Source organism: Ovis canadensis, chromosome 2 (assembly GCF_042477335.2).
Source record: "Ovis canadensis isolate MfBH-ARS-UI-01 breed Bighorn chromosome 2, ARS-UI_OviCan_v2, whole genome shotgun sequence".
NCBI lineage: Eukaryota > Metazoa > Chordata > Mammalia > Artiodactyla > Bovidae > Ovis > Ovis canadensis.
Genome location: NC_091246.1, coordinates 166,402,675 through 166,424,800, shown reverse-complemented (window position 1 = coordinate 166,424,800; position 22,126 = coordinate 166,402,675). Strand labels below are relative to the sequence as shown.

The 22,126-nt window shown below is 37.8% G+C and overlaps 1 protein-coding gene and 1 non-coding gene across 4 annotated transcripts in view; one reads left to right on the top strand and one right to left on the bottom strand.

The window, feature by feature from the left end:
- The window catches only part of MBD5 (methyl-CpG binding domain protein 5), a 477,029-nt gene extending 456,950 nt beyond the window's left edge, over nt 1–20,079 (top strand). For 2 of the 3 annotated variants that reach the window (XM_069577616.1, XM_069577617.1), the window contains 3 exons: nt 4,064–4,137; nt 13,599–13,674; nt 17,348–20,079. In XM_069577616.1, coding sequence (XP_069433717.1) covers nt 4,064–4,137; nt 13,599–13,674; nt 17,348–17,419 — 222 coding nt within the window. In that variant the 3' untranslated portion in view covers nt 17,420–20,079. The remainder of the gene's footprint in view (nt 1–4,063; nt 4,138–13,598; nt 13,675–17,347) is intronic. The other variant, XR_011254548.1, reaches the window with a different exon arrangement.
- On the bottom strand, nt 12,849–12,920 carry TRNAR-GCG (transfer RNA arginine (anticodon GCG)). The gene has a single exon. It is a non-coding gene; the product is annotated as a tRNA-Arg (tRNA).
- Nucleotides 20,080–22,126: the final 2,047 nt, after the last annotated feature.

Here is a 22,126-nt window from a genome sequence, read left to right as displayed (position 1 = left end):
ATGTTTAATGGTCTATGTTCCACCTGAAACAATTTCACATGCCACCAGTGGCACTTTGGGAAAGACTGCATTGGTGTTTATAAAGCACCTTCATACTTAGATAATCCAAGTAGACAGTCTCAGTGACCCATAAAGATGTGCACAGCTGTTTCCATTTGGACCTCAGGAGAGAGGCATTCTTAAAGACACAAACCACAAGCAGTTAAACCAAGGCTCAACCCTGGTCTCCTAACTCTCAGCTTAGTACTCTTTGCATGATACCATTCCCCAACAATAGGAACTGATGACACTATAAAAAAGGGATGGGGAAGTGAAGAAGGAACAGGGGCAACTGAGGTCAGCTGCTTTCTCTGTGCTGTGAAATCTGTGATATGGCTGTGCTCTGTCTTTTAACCTTTGTGTGACAGCTTAGCCTCAGCACTAAGTACCAGCAAAGGAATCACCAAGAGATTTAATCCTGTTATCGGGGATTAACACCTGAAGGGAGTTTTGACATCTTCTGTAGTTAACTGGATCAAAAGTGATCTAGGATCTTTAATCCAGATTCTTCTAATATACACTGTAGCTCACTTTCAGAGGGTCACTCTGACTCTCTGAAATGTTTATGTCTTCTTTTATGTCATAGACTTACTTTTGAGATACACTCCATGCTACTGTGCTGACCTCAAATCAAACTGAATTTAATTATCAAATCTTTAATATATGACTTGTGAACAAAATAAGCAGCCATAGTTTCAGACTTGTTCAGTAAACTCTTAAACATCCACCATATAATCATGTCTGGTTTTATGGGTATGTTTCTAACCTTACTGAACAGGCTATAGGTCTAGTTATGCCAAAGAATTATTACATCTAAAGAATCTGAAGGAATGAAAGAAGGGATTTAGAAGTTAAAAATTCAGCATATGTGTATATTTATACATGAGATAATATGTGTACTATAAATACATAAAGTCTGATTATCTTTTTCTAATTCCTAAATCACAAAGGTACACAGTTATACCATGATAGCCACTACTGTTAGCATCATCATGGTCAGAATGAGAATATGTTGGCCAATTATGAGTAAAGATATAAAGTCCTCCCCCAATTTCTCACCAAGATAGAAATCAAATAATTTATGAATATATAGGAATATAAGATTATTAAATTCCAGATTAAAATAGTATCTTAAATTACTTGCTCCTTCAGTGTAAGTTTTATTTTAAAATATGTATATGTTTAATCATCTTTTTAATGTTATATTTATGTATTTGATTCCCAGTACTTTCTTTATTTACAAGTTAGCTAGTTAATTTATGAGTGTTCATTAAATCATTAAATATGGTTTCTATTTGACTAGAAATGGAATTTATTTTGTGGTTCCCTGATACCTTTGTAGGGGGTTATCTTTAAAGACTTTCTTGAGTATTATGTAAGTAGATGAATATTTTCCCCCAAAAAACACACACTCTTCATGTATTATGTTTCACAATACAGAAGAGTACTAAAATTCTGAAACCAAATAAACTGAACATTTACCTCTGGATATATATGATCTTGTCATATTAGAAATACAAAGTCATGTGTATCTTATAGTTTCAGAAATCACTCTCATTACTTTCTCTTTCAAGGTCATTGAATCCTTTATAAATAATATATTTTATTATGAGTACCTTAGAACCTTAGAGGCATATTTAAATGAAGAAATCATCATGGAGAATTAGTTTTAAAAATCACTAGAAAATTACTCAAGTGTAAAAAAATTTTTTTGAAAATAAATCTGAGCAAGCGTCACCTAAATTTCTGTAAATAAAAATTGAACTTATAATTTGACCTAATTTTTTGAGTATGTATATATAGACATATATACTTACATGTGTATGTATATATGCATATACACACATATACATCTCTATATATAATATATGTGTATTTCAGCATATATTAGAGTTGGTGTGGTAGAGAAAGGTTGCTTTGGAGTCATCCTGAGTTTTGATGCTGGCCATGTAACTTAAACTCACTTAGTCCCATCTGTAAAATAACAATGCTAGTGTGCAGTATTACCACATTAAATAATAAAACAGTGCCTTCTACATAATAAATGTGCAAGAAATGCTTTTACTGCCCCTTATTTCTTACTTAATTAAAAATAAAAATAGACAATTTTTTAAAAATCATTTGACCTAACTTAGTTTTTAAAAATCGAGACCAGTGGGATAAGTTTTCATTGTGGCATGTTGCGTTATTTCACTGTGAATCTGCTTTCTGTTGCCTGTATCAGTCCCTTCTGAGATCTCTCACTATACCAGTTTGTGTCTAACAGAAGCTTCTATTATAGGAGAGCTTTCTTCTTGCTGCCAAGAAACTAAATTAAATATAAGGGGAATTAGCTATAAATTAATTGTGAGCTATCTTCCATAATTTGTGTGAGTGAGTACAGGATGGAATCCCATTTCTAACATGAAATGTGAAAAGGTATCCAGGCACCTTTAAAAATAAAAACACATGGATATATTCATCTTACTTAAGCTTTTCCAGTCATTCCAATAAGACACTTGACTACTCCTGTAGAAATGTTATTGGAACAAAGTTATCTCTTGTTCTGGCACACAATAGATTGAGTATCCACAGTGAATTTGTGTATGTAAGGTATTTGGATCCTTTGGGACAAAATACAAAAGTAATGAAAAGGAGATTATTTCCATTATTTGACTGTTATTCTCATTGAATAATTAGAAATGCTTGTTTTCAGACTTAACAGTGGAGACCCCTTGTTAATAATCATCACTGTGTACTAGATTTGAAGAGGTCAAAGAAAGTTATTTATGAACAGTATTCATGAGTCAGGAAGATTCAAAGACAAAAGCTAATCATTTCCTTGTTTATGAGTGTATTTTCTTACCCATTAGGTGTCTTGGCAACCTCTGAATTTTTTTATTAAAGGAGTGCAGGGTGGGGGAAAACTGGGTTAAGGGGTTGGAGGGGACTTAATTTGAAGCTACATTTACACAGCAAGCAATACTGTTTCTACTGAGATTGTGTTTAAGATCAGTAAAAGTACAGTGCTTTTCTAAGTGTGTTTTTATTTGCATATTAAATTTCCTGTTTGTTAATTGTTTTCCTTAGGAGCAGTGACTTCAAGAACTATGATAGAGAGTATTAGGGGCAGGTGGCAAAGACTGCACCTCCCTCCCCCGTCAAACCCCCAGCCACCAGTTGGTGGCTCACAGTGATGAGGCAGCAAGTGTCATATAGCCTAGGCTGGCAGTGTTAAAGCAGGACCACGGAGAGGACAGGCCCATCAGGTGTAGCCACACCCTCTTTACAGATCCCTAGAGACTACAGGCAGCCCACTACCCTACTCCTTTTTTTTTCTGGCCTCTGCAGAGCCTAACACAGAACTATGTAATACCAGCTGTTCTGTGCTTGGCTGTGTTCACCATGTTTGTTGCATTTTAATTCTCACAGCAATTCTAGCAGGAAGGTAGGTATTAATGTCCTCGGGAAAATTTTCTTGAAGTGTCTTTATTTTTGAAACCCAAATCTTTGGCTAACAGCGAAAGTTTAACAAACTAAATATTTCTCTAAATTATCCAGATTTTAGGAGGCCTGGGGAATTTAACGGCATTATTCATGCTAGAAAGTGAGGTCAGATGCAAACTTCTATGTGCTGGCTCCAAAGCCCACCACCCACACTCACCACCGCTGTTTTTCATCTGATGGAATATAGATTCGCAGTTGCTGGGCATCAGGCAGTGCAAAAAGCAGACCAAGATCTCTGACTTACATGATTTTGTGAATTAAAGGCTATTTAAGTTCCAAGTTTTGTTCTTCAAACATTACTTTGAAAATGTTGACATTCTGAAAGCCACCCAGTCTTTCATTTCCGTTGATGTTGCAGCCTGGAGCCGCGGAATCAACCTCTGCCCCAGCGAGGACAAGACCCTTGATGGGACAGTGAGAGTTAAGCCTCCCTTCCCCCAGTGCCACACAAGTACCTGCTTGTCTGGCAGGAAAGTAAAAACAGTGTTAACAATTGCAGGTCTGGGTAATGTGGTCTGGTCTTCATGCCTTCACTCAGGTGGAGCCCGAGAAGTTGAAGACACTAACGGAAGGTTTAGAAGCCTACAGCCGAGCCCGGAAAAGGAACAGAAAGTAAGCACAACTTTTTTTCCGGTTTTGTTTTTCAAGGATATAATTTACTGGCTTTCCTTCAAAGGGACAATGAAATCTCACTGATTTAGTCCATCTTGAGCCCTGCCTAAGTACAATTTAATAGTTATCATCCAAGAGGACTATTACAGATGAATTAGCTCCTACAGAAAATATTTTCTGAAACAATTTATACTGTGTGTGGGACTTCCCTCTTCATCAGCTCTTCCCTTACTCCCTCCATCTCCATCCTTCTCACTTGAGGGGAAAGAAAATATGATTAGTAGTCTCAACATGTACCAATGAAATAGTCTCTGAAAGTGTAGTGAAAGTGTATCCCTTTGTAATTCAAATACTTTGGGAGGGGGAATGACCTCCCTTGTTGTACACATGTGAATAATTTAGGCAGATTACCTGTTAGTAAAAGTGATGATAAGTAATTATTTTCTTGGAGCAGGGGCAATAGACTTTCTTTGGAATTATAATAAGAAGTTGAACTTTGGGATGTTATTCTTAATTATTCAAGTTTTTCCAGATCTTTATATTTTTAGTGAACGTAGTATTGACAAGTAGATAATGTTTATTACGTAACTTGTATGTAATACAATGTCATAATGTAATACAATATCATAACTATTATTTCATTTTAAGATAGAGAACTATAAATGTGCTTCTGTATATGTACATGGAAAATCATTTTAATATATTAATATATATCAATACACCTACTCAGCTGTTATAATTTTCATATTATCAAATGTCTAAGAATTATGAAATTATAATGATTAGCAGTGTATCTTGTATAAAAGACTTATATAATGATAATGACATCTTTTAAAGGGCAGTCATTCTCTTAGTGGTGTCCTCAGTAATTCTTGCCAGAGCTAAAATTTTAGAATGCAACAAATCTTGGGGAAACTCTCTTCACCTCACTAGAATGTTTCATAAAAGAGATGTCAGCTGCAGTGGGCTAACTCCCATGCGCCTGTGTTCAACACTCCTTTGGAAGATGGCAAATTGGCAGTGGTTTTGGTGAGGGCCAAGTGAATTGTCAGATTCGCTATAGATATGATAAAGTGAGTCAAGTCCCCTCTATTCTGACTGAAGTGATACAATGAAGAGCTTAGTAGTAGGATAAAGCCTATAAAATTAATACAAGTTCTGGATGAAAGGAGGGAAATTGCAGGCTACCTACATCACGAATTTTCATTGGCCATTTGCCTTAGAATATTCAATAGTACTTGTTTATTAGAAGTAAAATATCCCTGAAATCTTTCCTTCAGTGAGATATGCCAGTTAGCTGGATTATGTGCAACATATCCAAAACTGTTGATGACACAAGTATTTAGATATACTGCCTTGAAATGAGCTGTATTTTCCTCATAAATTTGCTATTAAGCAATTTCTGAAAGGTAGCGAGTAACAAACAGCAACATAAAAAATTTCCTTCAAAGCCAGCTTACTATTTGAGGTGAATTTATATGGGTCCTAAGTAACATTATCTAAAGGAACCGAGGTAAAAGACAAAAATATGAAGCAAAACAGCTTTGTTTATCAGACTGTTGTCTAAGTAGAAGGACTTGCCTTATAAATGCCTCGTAGAATACTTTACATTTTGCATATATGATTTAAAATCCATTATTCTCCCAATCAGAAGATGGGCCAAAATTACTGAACCCATTTTTGATGAGGACCCTTAGACCCAAATAGCTTAAATAATTAGGTAAAGGCCACATAAGTGATAAATGGTATGTTGAACCCAATCATTTATTTATTTCCCAAGTCAAGGAGACTGATTTAGCAAAAGAATCTATGCCAACCAGGCAAAATGCTATAGTCCCAGGACTTCACTGTTTAGTGAAGGAGGCAGAATTAGAAACAAATAATTAAAATGTTAAATTTGCAGTGACAGGAATGAAGTGAAGTGAAGTGAAGTCGCTCAGTTGTGTCCGACTCTTTGCGACCCCATGGACTGTAGCCTACCAGGCTCCTCAGTCCATGGGATTTTACAGGCAAGAATACTGGAGCGGGTTGCCATTTCCTTCTCCAGGGGATCTTCCTGACCCAGGGATCAAACCCAGGTCTCCCACATTGTAGGCAGATGCTTTACCATCTGAGCTACAGACCTGGGTGCAATCCATGAGTTGGGAGGATCAGTGACAGGAATAAGTGTAGTATATTTTGGGATCATGGGGAACTCAGGTAACAGAAGATGTCCTAGAGGAGATGATATCTCAGCCAGGCCTTACACTCTATACACACTACATAGATATTAGCCAGACACAGGAAACAAGGACAAGATGGGATGGGTTGGAATAGTGTTTAGATGAGGTCGGCAGTTAGATCTGGGGGAGAGGAAATTGTAAGAGATGGAACCAAACGTATAAGCAGGAGCCAGACCATAAAGGGCCTGGTAAGGCCTCAGAGGTCTTTACATTATTGGAAGTGCCTAAGGGGACAGATGGTTGAATTTTTCACTTTAGCTATGGCTGTATGGAGGATATATTTTAGGGGAACAGTATTGGAGACAAGGACATCCATTTAGAAGGCCATGCCAGGGGACAAGAGAGGAGGAAGACTCAAACCAGGAGGGGACCCATGAGAACAGAGGAGAAAGAATGTGGTCAAGAAATATTTAGGAGATAAAATTGACAGAACATCATGGTGATTGGTTGGAATATGAAGGAGAACAGGTAATCGAGGACAACTCTCAGGTGCCTTAGTGGGTAGTGGAAGCACTGAAATGGGGCATACAGGAGAAAACTGTCAAGTGCAACGTGAGGTTCCTGTGATTCCACAGACACAAGTCTGAAACTGGGAAGAAATGGTATTTGACTATGAAAAATGACTTCAGTCACACGGAGAGAGGTACTTTGACCAATTTGAACAATGGACTAAAGAGTGACTTCTGGGGGCGTTTGAACACTTATTGGAGATAATGAAAGAGATGGAAATAATAATCAGAAAGAAGGAGGAAAACCAGAGGGTAGGGAAGTAGAGTGTTAAAAGCCAAAGACCAAGAATTTCTGGGATAATATAATGAAAAACAGAGGTCCAGTAAGAGAAGATCTGAAACATCTCCGCTTGGACTGGGCAGTTTGGAGGCCATTGGTGACCCCAGTGAAAACAGTTTCTGGTAGAATGGCACATATGAAAATAAAATGGCCATGGATTGAAGAGTAAATAAAAAGGAACAGAGAGAATTGGTATCTGCGATTTACTCTCCTTTCTACCCTTTATGTGAAAAGTTCCCAAAGAATAACTGGAAAGAAATTTGAGCTAACAAGTATCTGGCTAGTTTTATAGACAAGGAGAAAGAAACTAAAACAGGAAGGTGGCACTGGAACAAGGTGGCTGAAAGTTTGGGTTTTGGCCTGAATTCAAATGTTTCCATCATTACCTAGCTATGTGTACCCTTGAGTATGTTGTTTAACCTCTCTGAGTCTAAATACTTCATTTCTAAAGTGGGATATTAATACCAACCTCCTAGAATTGTTATAATATAAAGAGAGCCTTAGCACAGTTCTTAGCACATAGTATTTAGTAAACCATTATTTTTCTTATAAAGATATAGGTGAAACAAAATAATTACATATTTTTACCATTTGAAACATTCTGTCACCATATTAGATGTTTCAAGCATTATATAGTCATGTAACCCCCAATATGCTATAATCACACTATACTATAAATATCTTTAAAGTGATTTGCTTAACTGCTGCTGCTGCTGCTAAGTTACTTCAGTCGTGTCCGACTCTGTGCGACCCCATAGACGGCAGCCGAACTGCCTAATCACAAAGGAAATATTTACATATTTATTGAAGAATTACTTAGGGTCATTTTGTACTTAAAAGTGGAAATAGCTTCATTAAAGAAAAAAAAATTTGTGTGACTTTTAGATATGTTATGATTTTTTTTTTAAGTCAGGATCAAATCTTCTGTCTATATGTACATATATATGTATTCAGTAACCTTATTTTTGTGAATCTGGAAAGTGATAAAGTGATAACATAAACATAAAAGTAAACATAAAATGTAAACACTTTAAAACCAAGAAATGGTACTTGTATTAAATTTTCTTTATTTTTTAAAATTGAAATTAGTTGATTTATGGTATTATGTTACTTCAGGTGTACAACATAGTGATGCAGTATTTTTATAGATTAAACTTTGTTTAAAGGTATTATAAAATACTGATTATACTTCCTGTGCTGTAGATTATATCCTTGTATCTTATTTTATACCTAATAGTATGTACTTCTTAATCCTGTTCCCCTATCTTGCCCCTCACTCCACCCCTTCCCTACTGTTAACCACTGTTTGTTCTATGTATCTGTGAGTCTGTTTCCGGTTTGTTATGTTCATTTTTTGTTTTTTAGATTCTGCATGTGAGTGAAAACATACAATATTTTTATTTCGCTGACTTACTTCACTAAGCGCAATACCTCCCACATCCATCCATGTTGTTGCAAATGGCAAAGTTTCATTCCTTTTTATGGCTGTGTAGTAGTCGCATTGTGTGTGTGTGTGTATATATGTATATATACATTGTGGTGTATATATATACACATACCACTTTATCCTTTCATCTATTGGTAGACACACTTAGGTTGCTTCCATATCTTGGCTATTGTAAATAATGCTGCTGTGAACATGGGGGTACATGTATCTTTTTGAATTAGTATTTTCACTTGAGTTAGTTCTCCTCCCTCCAGTTGTGGGCAGGGATATGCACACTGGCAATGACTGTCTCTGCCCTAGTCAGAGGGTCTGTGCATCTCTGTTCCCTCTAAGTGTATGCGCTCTTGTTGGCAGTGGCAGCCTTTACTATAGTGGAGGGCGGTGCCAGAGCAAGAAGAGCTGGAGCAGGGCCCCAGTGCAGGCCAGGGAGTGTGCTGGCAAGCCAGCCAGAATACCAGGCTATTTCTAGTCTGCTGCCCTTCCACTGTGCTGGAGCAGGGAGGCAGGTGGGGTTGGGGGTGGGAGTACGCAAGTCTGTGCACGTGCATGCACACTTCAAAAGCAGAGTCTTGGTTTCTAACAGCCCTCCAGTAAGCCCTACCTGATTTCAAACCAGCTAAGGGGCTCATCTTCCCAGAGTTGGACCCCAGGGCTGGGGTGTCTGAAAGGTGTGTTGAACTCCATGCTCCCCAGGGAAGATCTCCAAGCCTGCGATCCTGCCTTCCTCTTCTGTGTGTGGCTCCCAGTAGCTTTTCCTCCCTTCCTACCAGGCTCTATGTGGACAGTTTTAGTTGTAGAAAAGTCATTATGCCAGTCTCCACGTCATTTTCAGTGAGAGCTACTCAACATGCAGTTGTATTTTTGGTGTATTCATTGGGGGTGGAGGTAGGGAGTAAGCTCAGTGTCTTCGTATACTACCATCTTGATCTCTCATGTGTTAAATTTTTTTAAATCTGCATACTTTCCCTATGGATTAGGTTTTAAAGTCCAAGATTCTTGACATTTAGGTCTGATCCAAGTTTGTTCTGGTCTACATGAAGTGAGTTTCTTAAATTCTGAACTGATAGTCCAGAGTAATGTGCAATTCTCACTTCTCTTTTTATTTCTCATACTATTCACCGATGTGTACCTGGCTTTTTTTTTTAATTAATAAAGATAAGGATAATGTGTGAAAATATAGGCAATGAACATGAGAAGTGGCAATTAGCTCCACTAATAACTCGAAATGTGATTATATGAACATCTATTGCTTAATCAAGTAGCTTTTAGAGTGTCCGTTAGTAAAAATGTTTATTATTAAATGTCAGTGGGGACGAGAAAATAGTAGAAGAGACTCCACAAGGAGGGCCTCTGGACTAGAAGATTGAATTTTGACTAATTATTCATTTCATGGACTCATGGAACTTTTTCTTCCTCTTTTAAGCTCATTCTTTCCTGACTTGACCAGCTAGTATGAATATGGTATGCAGATTTGACATCTAGAAAGTCTCTCTATACCTCTTGATTCCCATGATGTATTCATGTAATTTCATGCCCCATATCTCCGTATTTATTCTCTCTTCCAAAAGTAGTCATTTCACCCTCTAATAACTACTTAAGTTTGTTAAAGGAAAAACATACTAATTACCTTAAACTAATACAAGGAGTTTATAAACATTTTAAATATCTTGTTGAAGAATGAACTCACAAACTCCTAAAATTTTGTCTATTCATTCAACAAATAATGTTGAATTATTTTTACACTTTAATGGTGATTTTGTTGAAATTTTTCATATTAAAGAACAAAACTTTTATGACTCTATTACTTTTGAAGATTATTTACAGTTAAATATCATCTTCTTTGTCATAAAATTATAATTGGTTTCGCCAGTTTTCCCTAAAAAATCAAGTGTGACATACAAACAGCTGTTGTAATAGCTACTTCATTGAGTTGTTATACAGATTAAATGAAATAATATATTGCTGTTGCTATTGCTAAGTCACTTTAGTCGTGTCCAACTCTGTGCGACCCCATAGATGGCAGCCTTCCAGGCTCCTCCATCCATGGGATTTTCCAGGCAAGAGTAATGGAGTGGGGTGCCATTGAAGTAATATATATAAAGATTTAATTCAATTCTTAGCATATATAAAAAAGTGAAAGTGTTAGTCGCTCAGTCGTGTGCAACTCTTTATAATCCCATGGACTGTAGCCTCTGTCCATGGATTTCCCAGGCAAGAATACTGGAGTGGATTGCCATTCCCTTCTCCAGGGGATCTTCCCACCCAGGGATCGAACCCAGGTCTCCCACATTGCAGGCAGATTCTTTACCATCCAAGCCATCAGGGAAGCCTTAAAATATTCAATAAATACTAGCTATTTTTGTTATTAAAGACAAGAGAACCCAGATTCTCTGATGGTTTTTCACTGAAATATTTTCCTTTTTTTTTTTAGACATTTAGACATTTATGTAGTTAATCTTAAACCCATAAGATAGTATAAAAATGCATAACAAATATCTTTTAAAACTTATCTTCATACTTTTATACAAATACAAAAGAAATAGTAAAGATAAAGCTATTTAACACATTGCACAAAGCGTAATATTGTCAGATAGCTGGGTAGTATGTGATACTGTAAAGACCTTTGCTAAACAATCCACAAAAGGGGCCTCAACCCAGCCCAACTCTAGCTCAGCTTAAATAGCCCTACAGAGTCCTGGGATTGCATTCCTCCCCAGAATCGTGCTTAGCAAACTCCTCGGTGGGAAAACAACTCAGCCTGACCCCATGAGATGACCAGGGCCCTGTAAAACTGGAATAAGTAGGTGAATAAAAGATAGCATGGGAATAGATATCAACTGGGACATACTTAAAAATAGCAATAAAAGGAAAGAGATAAGTTGTAGAATGGTACTTATATCAGGACACATTTGATATATATATTTAAAAAAACACATAAAAGACAATACTAGGTACTGTTCATGGATATATCATATAAGATATTAAAACACACCATAGGAATACACAGCTTCCCTTGTGGCTCAGATGGTAAAGAATCTGCCCGCAATGCGGGAGACCTAGGTTTGATCCCTGGGTTGGGAAGATCCCCTGGAGAAAAGAAAGGCTACCCACTCCAGTATTCTTGCCTAGAGAATTCCATGGACAGAGGAGCCTGGTGGTCTGCAGTCCATAGGATCGCAGAGTCGGACACAACTGAGTGATTTCATTTTGTTTATAGGAATACACAACACAGTTGCCTTTGGGGAGGAGGGTGGGAGAGAATGAGACTAGGAATTGATATCAAATGGGAACTTCAGTTTAAATTTTTAATGAATTAAAAGAAATATGTAATTTATTAGCAGTTTATTTTTGGAAATAGGTTTGATAGGGGTTGATAACTTATTCTATGCACTTTTCTGCATTGTTTACATTTTTAAAGTAAATGGGAAGAATATAAAAGCTGTAGGCTAGCTTTCAGGCCAACAAAAGGTAAGGTTGATGCTGCATTGCTCTTATATTATAGTTCAGTTACAATCTTTTCTTTCAGTTAAACTGACTTAAGTGCCTATGTTTCCCAGAACATAGAGCCGTTGTTTTAGCATTGGACACATTTTTATTTAGACACCATATGGAGCATCCACGATGTATATACCTAGCAGTATACTACTCACGATTGTATATAGAAACTAAATGCGTGAATTGTCCAGTCCTGTTGTATGAGGGTAAAACTTGGTGAGGACTGTGGTAAACCAAAAGGCCTCATCTAGAAGCATTCCACTAAAGTTCAAATATGTTTTTAAACACAATGTGAGCCAAACTAAATGGGACTGTGAGCCAAATTCTTCTACAACTGCAAATTTCCAATCTCCATGTAAATGCTGGGCTAGGACTTAACTCTTGGAAAGCCATTTACCTCTACACCTTTTCTAGTAATCATCAGGATGAGATAAATGAAATGAATCACTGTAGTACTCAGAATAATTGGGTAATTCTTTGTATGCATCAAGAAAGAAAAGTGGACATAATTCCTAGAGGTAGATAGTGTGGATTTGCCTTGTTTTAGTAATTAGTTCAGTAGCTTCCTAGTTAAACGTTTCAGTCATGGCAGATGCTCCATGTGTTAAATACCCGTAGTGGTATGCTGAAAGTGAAGTTGCTCAGTCACGTCGGACTCTTTGCAACCCCATGGATTGTAGCCTACCAGACTCCTCTGTCCATGGACTTTTCCAGGCAAGAGTACTGGAATGGGCTGCCATTTCCTTCTCCAGGGTATCTTCCCAACCCAGGGATCAAACCTGGGTCTCCTGCATCGCAGACAGACGCTTTACCGTCTGAGCCACCAGGGAAGCCTAGTATGCTGAGTAGAGAGAAAAGGTCAGACAAGTGGTAGACATTCTGAGACCATCATTTTTTATCTTCTCAAATAGTTTTGTCATTTTGGTTTTGGGGAGGCGGGGGCAGGGAAATGTGGCAGAGCCTCAGGTGTGGTAAGTTAAGCTGTTTCCCACCTGTAATGAAAGTGCACCAGGATTTCAGCCTTCGTTTGCTGAACTGCTGAAGCTAGGATGCTCCAGAGAGGGCAGAGGGAGCTCCCTAGTGGCCAGAGCCTGCAGTTCAGAGCCCTTCCTCCAGACACACAGCCTGAGAAAGGCAAGCCAGAACAAAAGGCAGTGCGGAGCAGGCTGAAATCTAAGAGCACAAGCTCCGTCTATGAAAATAGAGACCCGTTGCCCAGCTTCCTTGCAAAATCATCAGACGGTTGAAGAAACATGTGGAAGGGGAAAGAATCCACTTTCCCTAATCATCTGTTCAATTTTTTTCCCCTGTAGTTATATGACCTTATCATTGATTGGTGTTCTAGTCATGAGAATCCCAGAGTGTTTTGTCATCAGAATTGTCCAAATGTGAATATAAATTGACTTTCTCTCATGGAATTGGTACTTCTGTTTTCTGATTAGGGAATTAAATTGAGATTTTTGTTTCTTTAATTTTTTAATCTGCTGTGTTGTTTTCATTAATTCCAGAAGTGGAAAGCTAAATAACCATTTAGAAGCTGCTATTCATGAGGCCATGAGTGAACTGGACAAAATGTCTGGGACTGTAAGTTAATTTATTTTTCCATTATACTGTGTTTCTTTGAAAATAAATTGTATTATACTTTTTGGTAAAGTCTCTTAAATATTGTCAGGCAACTCACGTAGCAATACTAAATTACTGGGCTCAAAAAAGACAGGTATCAGAAAAAATTAAAAATAACTTAAGAAAAAAAAACCTAGTAGTATTAACTATGTATTTTTTCTGAGGTAAGTAACTTTTTTCCTCCATAAAATACTTTTTAAAAGTGCACAGCAAAACATTGAAGTTAAAATCATAGCTTTTGCGTTTGACTCTGAGAATAGCAATGATTATTAGTGTTGCCTATGTATTCAATAATATAAATCTTACTCTACCATAGAACAAAAAGGGAAATTGAATATAGAGTCAAGATCAAGGGTATATAGTCATTTCATTTCCTTTCTGCTATTACCTAAAAAAATTTAAATATTTGGCCCCAAATCCTGTTGTTAAATTATTGATGTTTAACACTATAACCTCTGGTTTTAAAGTGTCTGCTTTTTCTTTACATTTTTATTGAATGTTGCATGTAATGGTGTTGAATGTGAATTTAATCATCATTCTCTAATTTACATATTGGCTAACATAAACATTCAAACTATAATTTTGATAATTTCTAAAAAATGTGAATTATCCAAAGCTACTCAGCAATGAAAGGGTGATTTCTTTTAGTTGTTATTGTGTTAATAAGGTTATCTGAATCCTAACAAGCCATCAAATGGCTACTGAATGACAGATACAGGTTTTTACACATTCATAGTCTGTCGAGATTGGTACAAGATTTTGTGATCCAAACATCACTTCAAAGAGGGGTAAACTGAGGCCCTGAAATGTTTAATTTCCTGATAGAATTATAGGGAAAGTCTGGAGCAGAGACTTTCTGTGTGTGTGCATTACTCACTCAGTTGTGTTCCTCTTTGCAACCCCATGGACTATAACCCACCAGGCTCCTCTGTTCTTGGAATTCTCCAGGCAAGATACTGGAGTAGATTGCCATTCCCTTCTCCAGGGGATCTTCCCAACCCAGGGATCAAACCCAGGTCTCCTGCATTGCAGGCAGATTCTTTACCGTCTGAGCCACCAGGGAAGCCCCTGAAACACCTTCTAGGGCTGGGCAAATAGTATCATTAAATACAGGGGATCAGGTTTGAGTGAAACAGTGATTTTAGTGGATTAAGAAATGCCAACCAAGATGCCCTGGTCAAGGTAGACTACATACCAATTCTCAGTCTTAGAGGCTTAATGCCTTAAAAAGACTGTTCCTCACTTAGGTCTCATTCTGGTTGAGGAAGTTTTGCTTCATACAGTCGTTCAGAGTCTCAAGTTCTTTCTATATCTAGTGTCCCCCATTCCCTAGGGTCTCAGAGTGCTCCATCACATCCTTAGCATCCAGCCCAGCAGCGGGAGAGAAGACCATATACCCAGAGGATGGCAGGATAAGGTTTTATGGGCCAGACCGGGAAGTTCATCTGTTCTGTTGACTTTCCACTGGTTTGACCCAGTCATGTGGCCTTCTTAATTCAAGGGGACTGGTAAAAGTATTGTACACCATGCCTGCTCAGAAAGAAGAGAAATGTGTTTGGCAGGCATCTCGCTAATCTCTCTCTCAAGATCTTTGGCCTTTGTGGCCAGCAGGCAGTCAGGAATGATGGGGGCTGTGGCAACCTGAGGGCTGTGTTCCCTCTAGAAGGAGCTTTTGCTTCCATGCTGCAGCAAACTTGAGCCATGTGGGGAACTGTGCCAGTGCTGCAGGATCTTCCCATTTTTTCATGAAACACTGCAAGTCTGAAAGTAAAATTTCTCATTCTTTAGTGTTGCCAGCTATTTTTAAAATATTAAAACACCATAGGGCTAAACACAGTCCCTTTCTAGGCTGCATTTGGTCCACAGGTTACTAATTTGCAACTTTGAATAAAGGCTTCTTCCCTCAATTTATAAAAGATTTCAATAGACTTTATCAGAGACTAGTGGTTTTAAAGAACGTATATGGAGCATTTATAAGGATAAGGCACTGTGAGAAACTCATTGGTGTTATTTTTTAAGTGTAATACTTTAAAAAGTTTTCTTGGGATTTCCCTACCAGTCCAGAGGTTAAGACTCTGCCTTTCAATGGAGGGGAGTGTGGGTCTGATTCTTTGTCAGGGAGTGAAGATCCCACATGCATCACAGCCAAAGAATGAAAACATAAAACAAAAGCAATATTGTAACAAATTCAATAAATATTTTAAAAATGGTCCACATTTTAAAAAATCTTTAAAAAGTAGTTTTCTGTATTTGATTCTGAATAGCAGTGCTCTTTACAACATGCAGTTGAGCCAACTTGAGCCAACACAGTCAGAGTTGACTGTGCCCATCGCTTCCTAAGCCTGAGTTCTGTGACATCACATTGGTAGCTTGAAATTGGCCATGGTAAAAACATTTGTATGACAGAGATTGGCATACACTACAATGGGCTTATGTTCCTCCATGGGGAACTGGTTATTAAGCGTGTACTATACCACTGCCTCGGAGAGGGCAATGGCACCCCACTCCAGTACTCTTGCCTGGAAAATCCCATGGATGGAGGAGCCTGGAAGGCTGCAGTCCATGGGGTTGCTGAGGGTCAGAGGACTGAGCGGCTTCACTTTCACTTTTCAGTTTCATGCACTGGAGAAGGAAATGGCAACCCACTCCAATGTTCTTGCCTGGAGAATCCCAGGGATGGGGGAGCCTGGTGGGCTGCCGTCTGTGGGGTCGCACAGAGTCGGACATGACTGAAGCGACTTAGCATACCACTGCCTTGGGCACAACCTGCCTCTCCTGGATCTTGCCTTGTCCCCTTCCATCAGTACCACAACAGCCGAAATACAATGTGGGACACCTGACCACCTCCCTAGCACCTGTCTTCTGCCCCTAAAACCAGACCTGCTGTCTAATACCTGGGAATCAAATTCTGCTATTTGTCCACCTCTGTTCAATCTGATATACAGCCCTAAATGCTGCTAGCTTACCTGAAGTGAAGTGAAGTCGCTCAGTCGTGTCCGACTCTTTGTGACCCCCCCCAACTGTTAGTGTATAAAGATGAGTTGTATGCATTGCTCTTCTCAGACTACACAAGCTTAGATTTGCCGACAGATGGTAGTGGTATTCTGTTTTCCATCCTTATTCTTCTCATAAGTAAACCTCCTTGGGCTGAGCTGTGTGCATGTTCTTATCCTTTTTGACCCTTCCAGTAGTTATAAAATAAGTTCAGTGATGAAATAAAGAAGAAAATGTTTAGTATATATTTATTGACTTTTCCAGAACCCCAGTGAAGTTAGTGATCCAGGGATCTCTGATGGGAAAGGTCTTATTTTCATCTTCAATGGACAGCAGGGGTAGCAACTGCACATCCCCTCTCCCACTTTGATTTTTTTCCAGTTCCTCTTCTGTATTCCACTGTTGGGAGATCCACAGAGCGTTGCTCTGCTTGTCAGTTTCCAAGATTCCTTATCCTCTGTGGTGACTGTAGGCACACTGAGATCTGAGTCTTGTAAAAGTGTTAAATGCCTCAAGATAGCCGTGATTGAAAATGAAAGCCAGAGTCTGCTGCCTACCCTGTTTCTTTGTCAGAAATCCTATGGTGTTTGTGATTTCAATCTCTGTTGTTGTTGTTTTTTCCCTACCTCTTTATTTCCAGGTTCACCAAATCCCACAGGGAGACAGACAGATGAGACCCCCCAAACCCAAGAGGAGGAAGATCTCCAGATAACAGGGACTACTCCACCAATGCGCAGTGTTTATTAAAGGAATGTGCACAGATATGTCTGTAGATAAGTATTGATATAGCCACTGTTATATCAATATTTATTCTATGGCAGATAGTTACCACCACCACAGGGTGCTAAAAGAAACAGTGATACAGTATTTTTTGATCAGGAAGGATAAAGAATGCTGGAAAACCAATCAGAATCCCTGAATGATGAGAGTGGTAAATAGTCAAGAGATTACTGAGAAACTCTTTTTCTATAATACTAAAATTGTGATTATAAGAAATAGTCCAAATGTTTCTGAAGAATTTTCAATGTTGTATATAGAAAATACAGAATTTCATGGTGACATCAGAAATGTAAATATTGTACAATATTGTCATGTACAAGCGTACCTAATGCACACTTTATCTTTTATTGTAAAAAGAAATAGTGTACAAAATTCTTTGGTTTCTATGGAGTACACCTACCAGAGACTACAAGTGTAAAGTGATAAATAAAAATACAACCTAAATGCTTTTCTATGATAATGTAAAAGATGCTGTTTTTGTATTTAACAGCAGAGAAAAGGCATGATGATGTATTACCTGAATTATGACATACACTGCACACCACCGAGTGTCCATTTATATTGTCTGTTTGGAATGAACCTTGCCTGGAAGCACTGGACTTGATTTTGGGTGTCTAGGAAATTGAAACCTTGCAGATTTCTAAAGGGATGAGGGCTCACAGATCTAAATTAAGAATTCAGAAACTGCAACCATTTGTTGCATATTTTTTTTACCTAAGTTTTAAAGTAGAATAGGTTTTATAAAAAAATCTTAGATGGGATATTTTACTCAGTCATTTCTGTAGTTAACATTTGATAGCCACCTGTTAAACTAGAAAACTTATGCTGCACCACCATGGACGCTCAGAGTTGAGGTTTTTTTTTGCAAACAGTACCTGACAAGATAAAACTTTCTGTTTCCATACCTGGAGACAAACCCCCACTTTGAAACCTTTATCAGAGGTAAGGTTGATTATAATTCAGTTTTTCTGTAGTAGCAAAAGTAAATGCAAATCATCAAACCAAGTTTCATATCCATTCATCAGTATTACTTATACCAGAAGTTAAGGTGGCTTACAAAATTATTAGTAATGGTAATTTTTTATCAGTATTATGTAACATATCAGATTTATTTTATTTAAAGAATTATTTATAGCATTAACAGATTCTTATATATATTAATGTGGCTGAAATGTGCAGGTTGAATCTATTAACCAAATTATTTATATTATATTAAGTAAGTAAAAAAATGTGAAACAAATGTAGAGAGAAAATACTACATTGCAAGTATACAAAACCTAAAACTGTGAGCCATTGTAAAGTACAAGGTTATTAATAAGAAATGTAGCACAACATAATTTTCTGTCTTTTTTCACATTTTCTTCTTCTTTTTTTTTTTTTTTTTTTTTGTGGTGGCGGTGTAACCCTATCTCCCAGGCAATGGAGCTAAGTTTCAGGCCCCTCTGCCTGAAATTGATTGGATTGGATTCAACTGATGGATTGTCAAAGGAAGGGATTCCTTATCCTTTTGTTCTGGTATAGAACCACCAGCCCCACCTCCAAACCCTTAACCCCCTGGAGAGGACTGCCTCTTCCCCTAGCCTGGGGCTCATTCAACTGCCTAATGCTCCAGCCACTGGGAGGCCCTCCAGTGGCAGACTCTGAATCCCTGATGTCCACCACCTCCCACTTCTCTTCTCTCATCTACCCCTGCAACTCCTCCATCCCATGATGTAGCAGAGTTCCAGTCACTCAGGAAAAAGGAGACCAAGGTCACTCCTCCATTTGATTTCTCGGGGCCACAGCACAGAGCACTCCACGAGGCTCACTTTTGATAGCAACAGCTCTTAGTTCTTCCCCAGGTCTCCTGTGTCTCTCTGTCCTTTCCATTTCCACCCTCACTCCTACCTCCCAAGCCTGACAGAATGCAGCTGGCTACACTGGGCTTCATGGCCCAGAGGCGGGAACCCTTCCTTCTAGGGATAGGTTGAGTTGTCTTTGATGTAATAGTGGGATTGCCTGCCTGGTCTTTCCCACAGTCCCCTGAAGTCATCTTCTGTGTACTTTAGTTGACATATTTTTGTTATAAGTTGATGTGTTTGGTATGTTTAAACCATTAATGTCCCTTTTTTTTTTTGCACCAACCTGCTTTTTTCTTATTTGTCTACACAGGTGTTTTTATTTACAGACTCAGAGCATATGCGTGTGTGTGTATTGGGTATGTCTACGTATGTGTGGATGTTCGTGTGTGTTGACGTGTGGAAGGTTTTTTAGCCTTTAGTTTTTTCTCTTCAGACTAAGTTTGTGTCTACCAAGCCTTCTTTTGGGTATTTTTGAGCTAATTAGGTGTGTGCTTTCCCCCACCAGGTATACTTTACATCAGTAGATCATGTAAAGTATGTCTGTGCCCATGATTTCACTGGTTGCGAGTTCTAGGTATTATTTCAGTCCACACGGTTTTTTTTTTTCTCTCTCTCTCTTCTATAGTTCCATGGTTTCATGTAAGCAGTTAATGTAAATATTGTTAGCATTACAAGTCATGCAGTGCTGTAACATTTCTTTTTAAATGTTGCACCTACTTTACAATTAAAAAATTGGTCACTCATACTTGAATTTTGCCCATAGAGCCATTTCTTTCTCTTTGTATTAAAGCCTATTCATTTTTTTAAAATGAAGGCTAGCCCTCTACATTATTACATTTTTTTATTCCCTAGAATAAAATTTTTTCAACAAGTCGGAGAATGGAAACAGAATGAAAAATTTTTGCTCATTTAAAAAACATATAGCCCCTCTTAGAAAAGAAAATCTAATTTTATTTTGTGCCCTTTAACAGTCTTAGGATGCACAAGAAGAATAAACTGTACCTTTAAGTGGTTTTTAAGATTATTTCAAATGAGTGAAATCTGACTGAGCAGCTCTTGTTTAATTTGTCTTGTTTGTAGTATTAAAAGCAGTCAGGATTTCTGTTTATTTAAAGGAACATTTTTGGTTTGTACTTTTCAGTCTTATTGTGCATGTAAATTCTTTGAGAAGAATATTCATCCCTTGTGATATCATGGGCCACTTTTAGTCTTTTATTTGAACCCCAACTTTGAGTTATTTGCTGTGTCTGTTTTTTAAGTAAACACAAGCCTTTTTTTGAACATAACACTGCAGAATTTTGAGATGAGTGGAGAGTGGTTTTTCTGCTTTCTGTAAGGTTTATGAAGATTCTCAGCTGACTTATCCCAAGAGATGATTCTTTTTTGTTTCAGATCATGATAACATATTGTAGTTAACTTTGGAAATCTTCTATTGAGTTTGCAAAGTTCCCTTGTAAATCACAAGTGGTTTTGCACTGAGATTTTTAAATCTAAGATGCTTAACATGCTGATGACATTGCTCTTTCTGAAAAGAAAGCCAAGATTTTAGACCTTACCAAAACTCTGATGTCTTGTTTACTTTGCCCATTTCTGCCCAAATGGTGTAATGCGAGACTCAAAACTTCTCATTGTCATATATAAAATGAGTGACGCATTACTTGACTCATTTGGGGACCATGAACAAATACTATCAACCAACCAGAACTGTAATGTTGAATTATCGTTATCTTTTTCTTTCATTCATTCTATCACATTTGCATTAGCCAAAGAGATAAGAATATTAGTAATTCATATGTGTAAACAACCCAGAAGTGAATATTAAATCAGTGAGCCAAAAAGCAATAAACAACTCAAGCATGGGAAAACCTGCTAACAGTGGGGAGTCTGATGTAGAAAAAATATATAAAAAGCATTATCTTCAAATATGAAAGATTAATTTGTATCTACTGTACATATGTATTATCAGCCTTATCTGCTTTTATACACACTGTGTGTGTACCTCAGTGACCTTTTATAAGCCAGAAAAAATGGTTGATTTAATAATTTGTTATGTAAATACAAAGTTGTCTATAAATTGGAAAATTTGATGCCAGATGGCTTCACAATATACAAATGTGTTTTGTAACATCATGCCTTTATGGATTAAGTATAAATATACTGGACTGTCTGTGAAGAAGAGTAGCAATTTACATTTCACCTGCTTATCAGATGGATATTTTTGTCCAAATGGTTATACTATTAGAAAAAGAAAATGACCTGAACATTTTCAGTGTGAAAAACAAATATGGTTTTGAATTCACCAAAACTCCTTTTCACACTCAAAGAGTCTGTTCAATTGGACACTAAATGCCTTGTTTTATGAGATTTCCATAGGAGATTCATTGATTCAGGATTGGGATCTACCTAGGAAACTTCCCCAAACAGCATAATTCTACTTTAGAGACAAGCTGGGCATCTTAATCTCTAAATCACAGGCAAGGGAGGATCCACAGCTTTCTTACTGCTTTTTAACTTATTCTTTTCTGCTTTGTTTCCATACGTCATGAAGAGCCCCACATAGACAAAGAGGGCCTAGTTCTTGTGCACCAAGGTGTCTACAGAGTGTCACTGCGACTCAGGGCTCCTCAGCACCAGCACTGTTGACATTGTGGGTGAGCTCATTCTGGTTGTGGGGGCACCTGTGCATCCTAGGATGTTTAGCAGCCTCCCTTACCTCTCCCCACCAGATGCTAGGAGTGTCCCTTCCAAACTGTGACAATGATGACTCCAGTCCTTGCCAAATATCTCTGGGGGTAGGA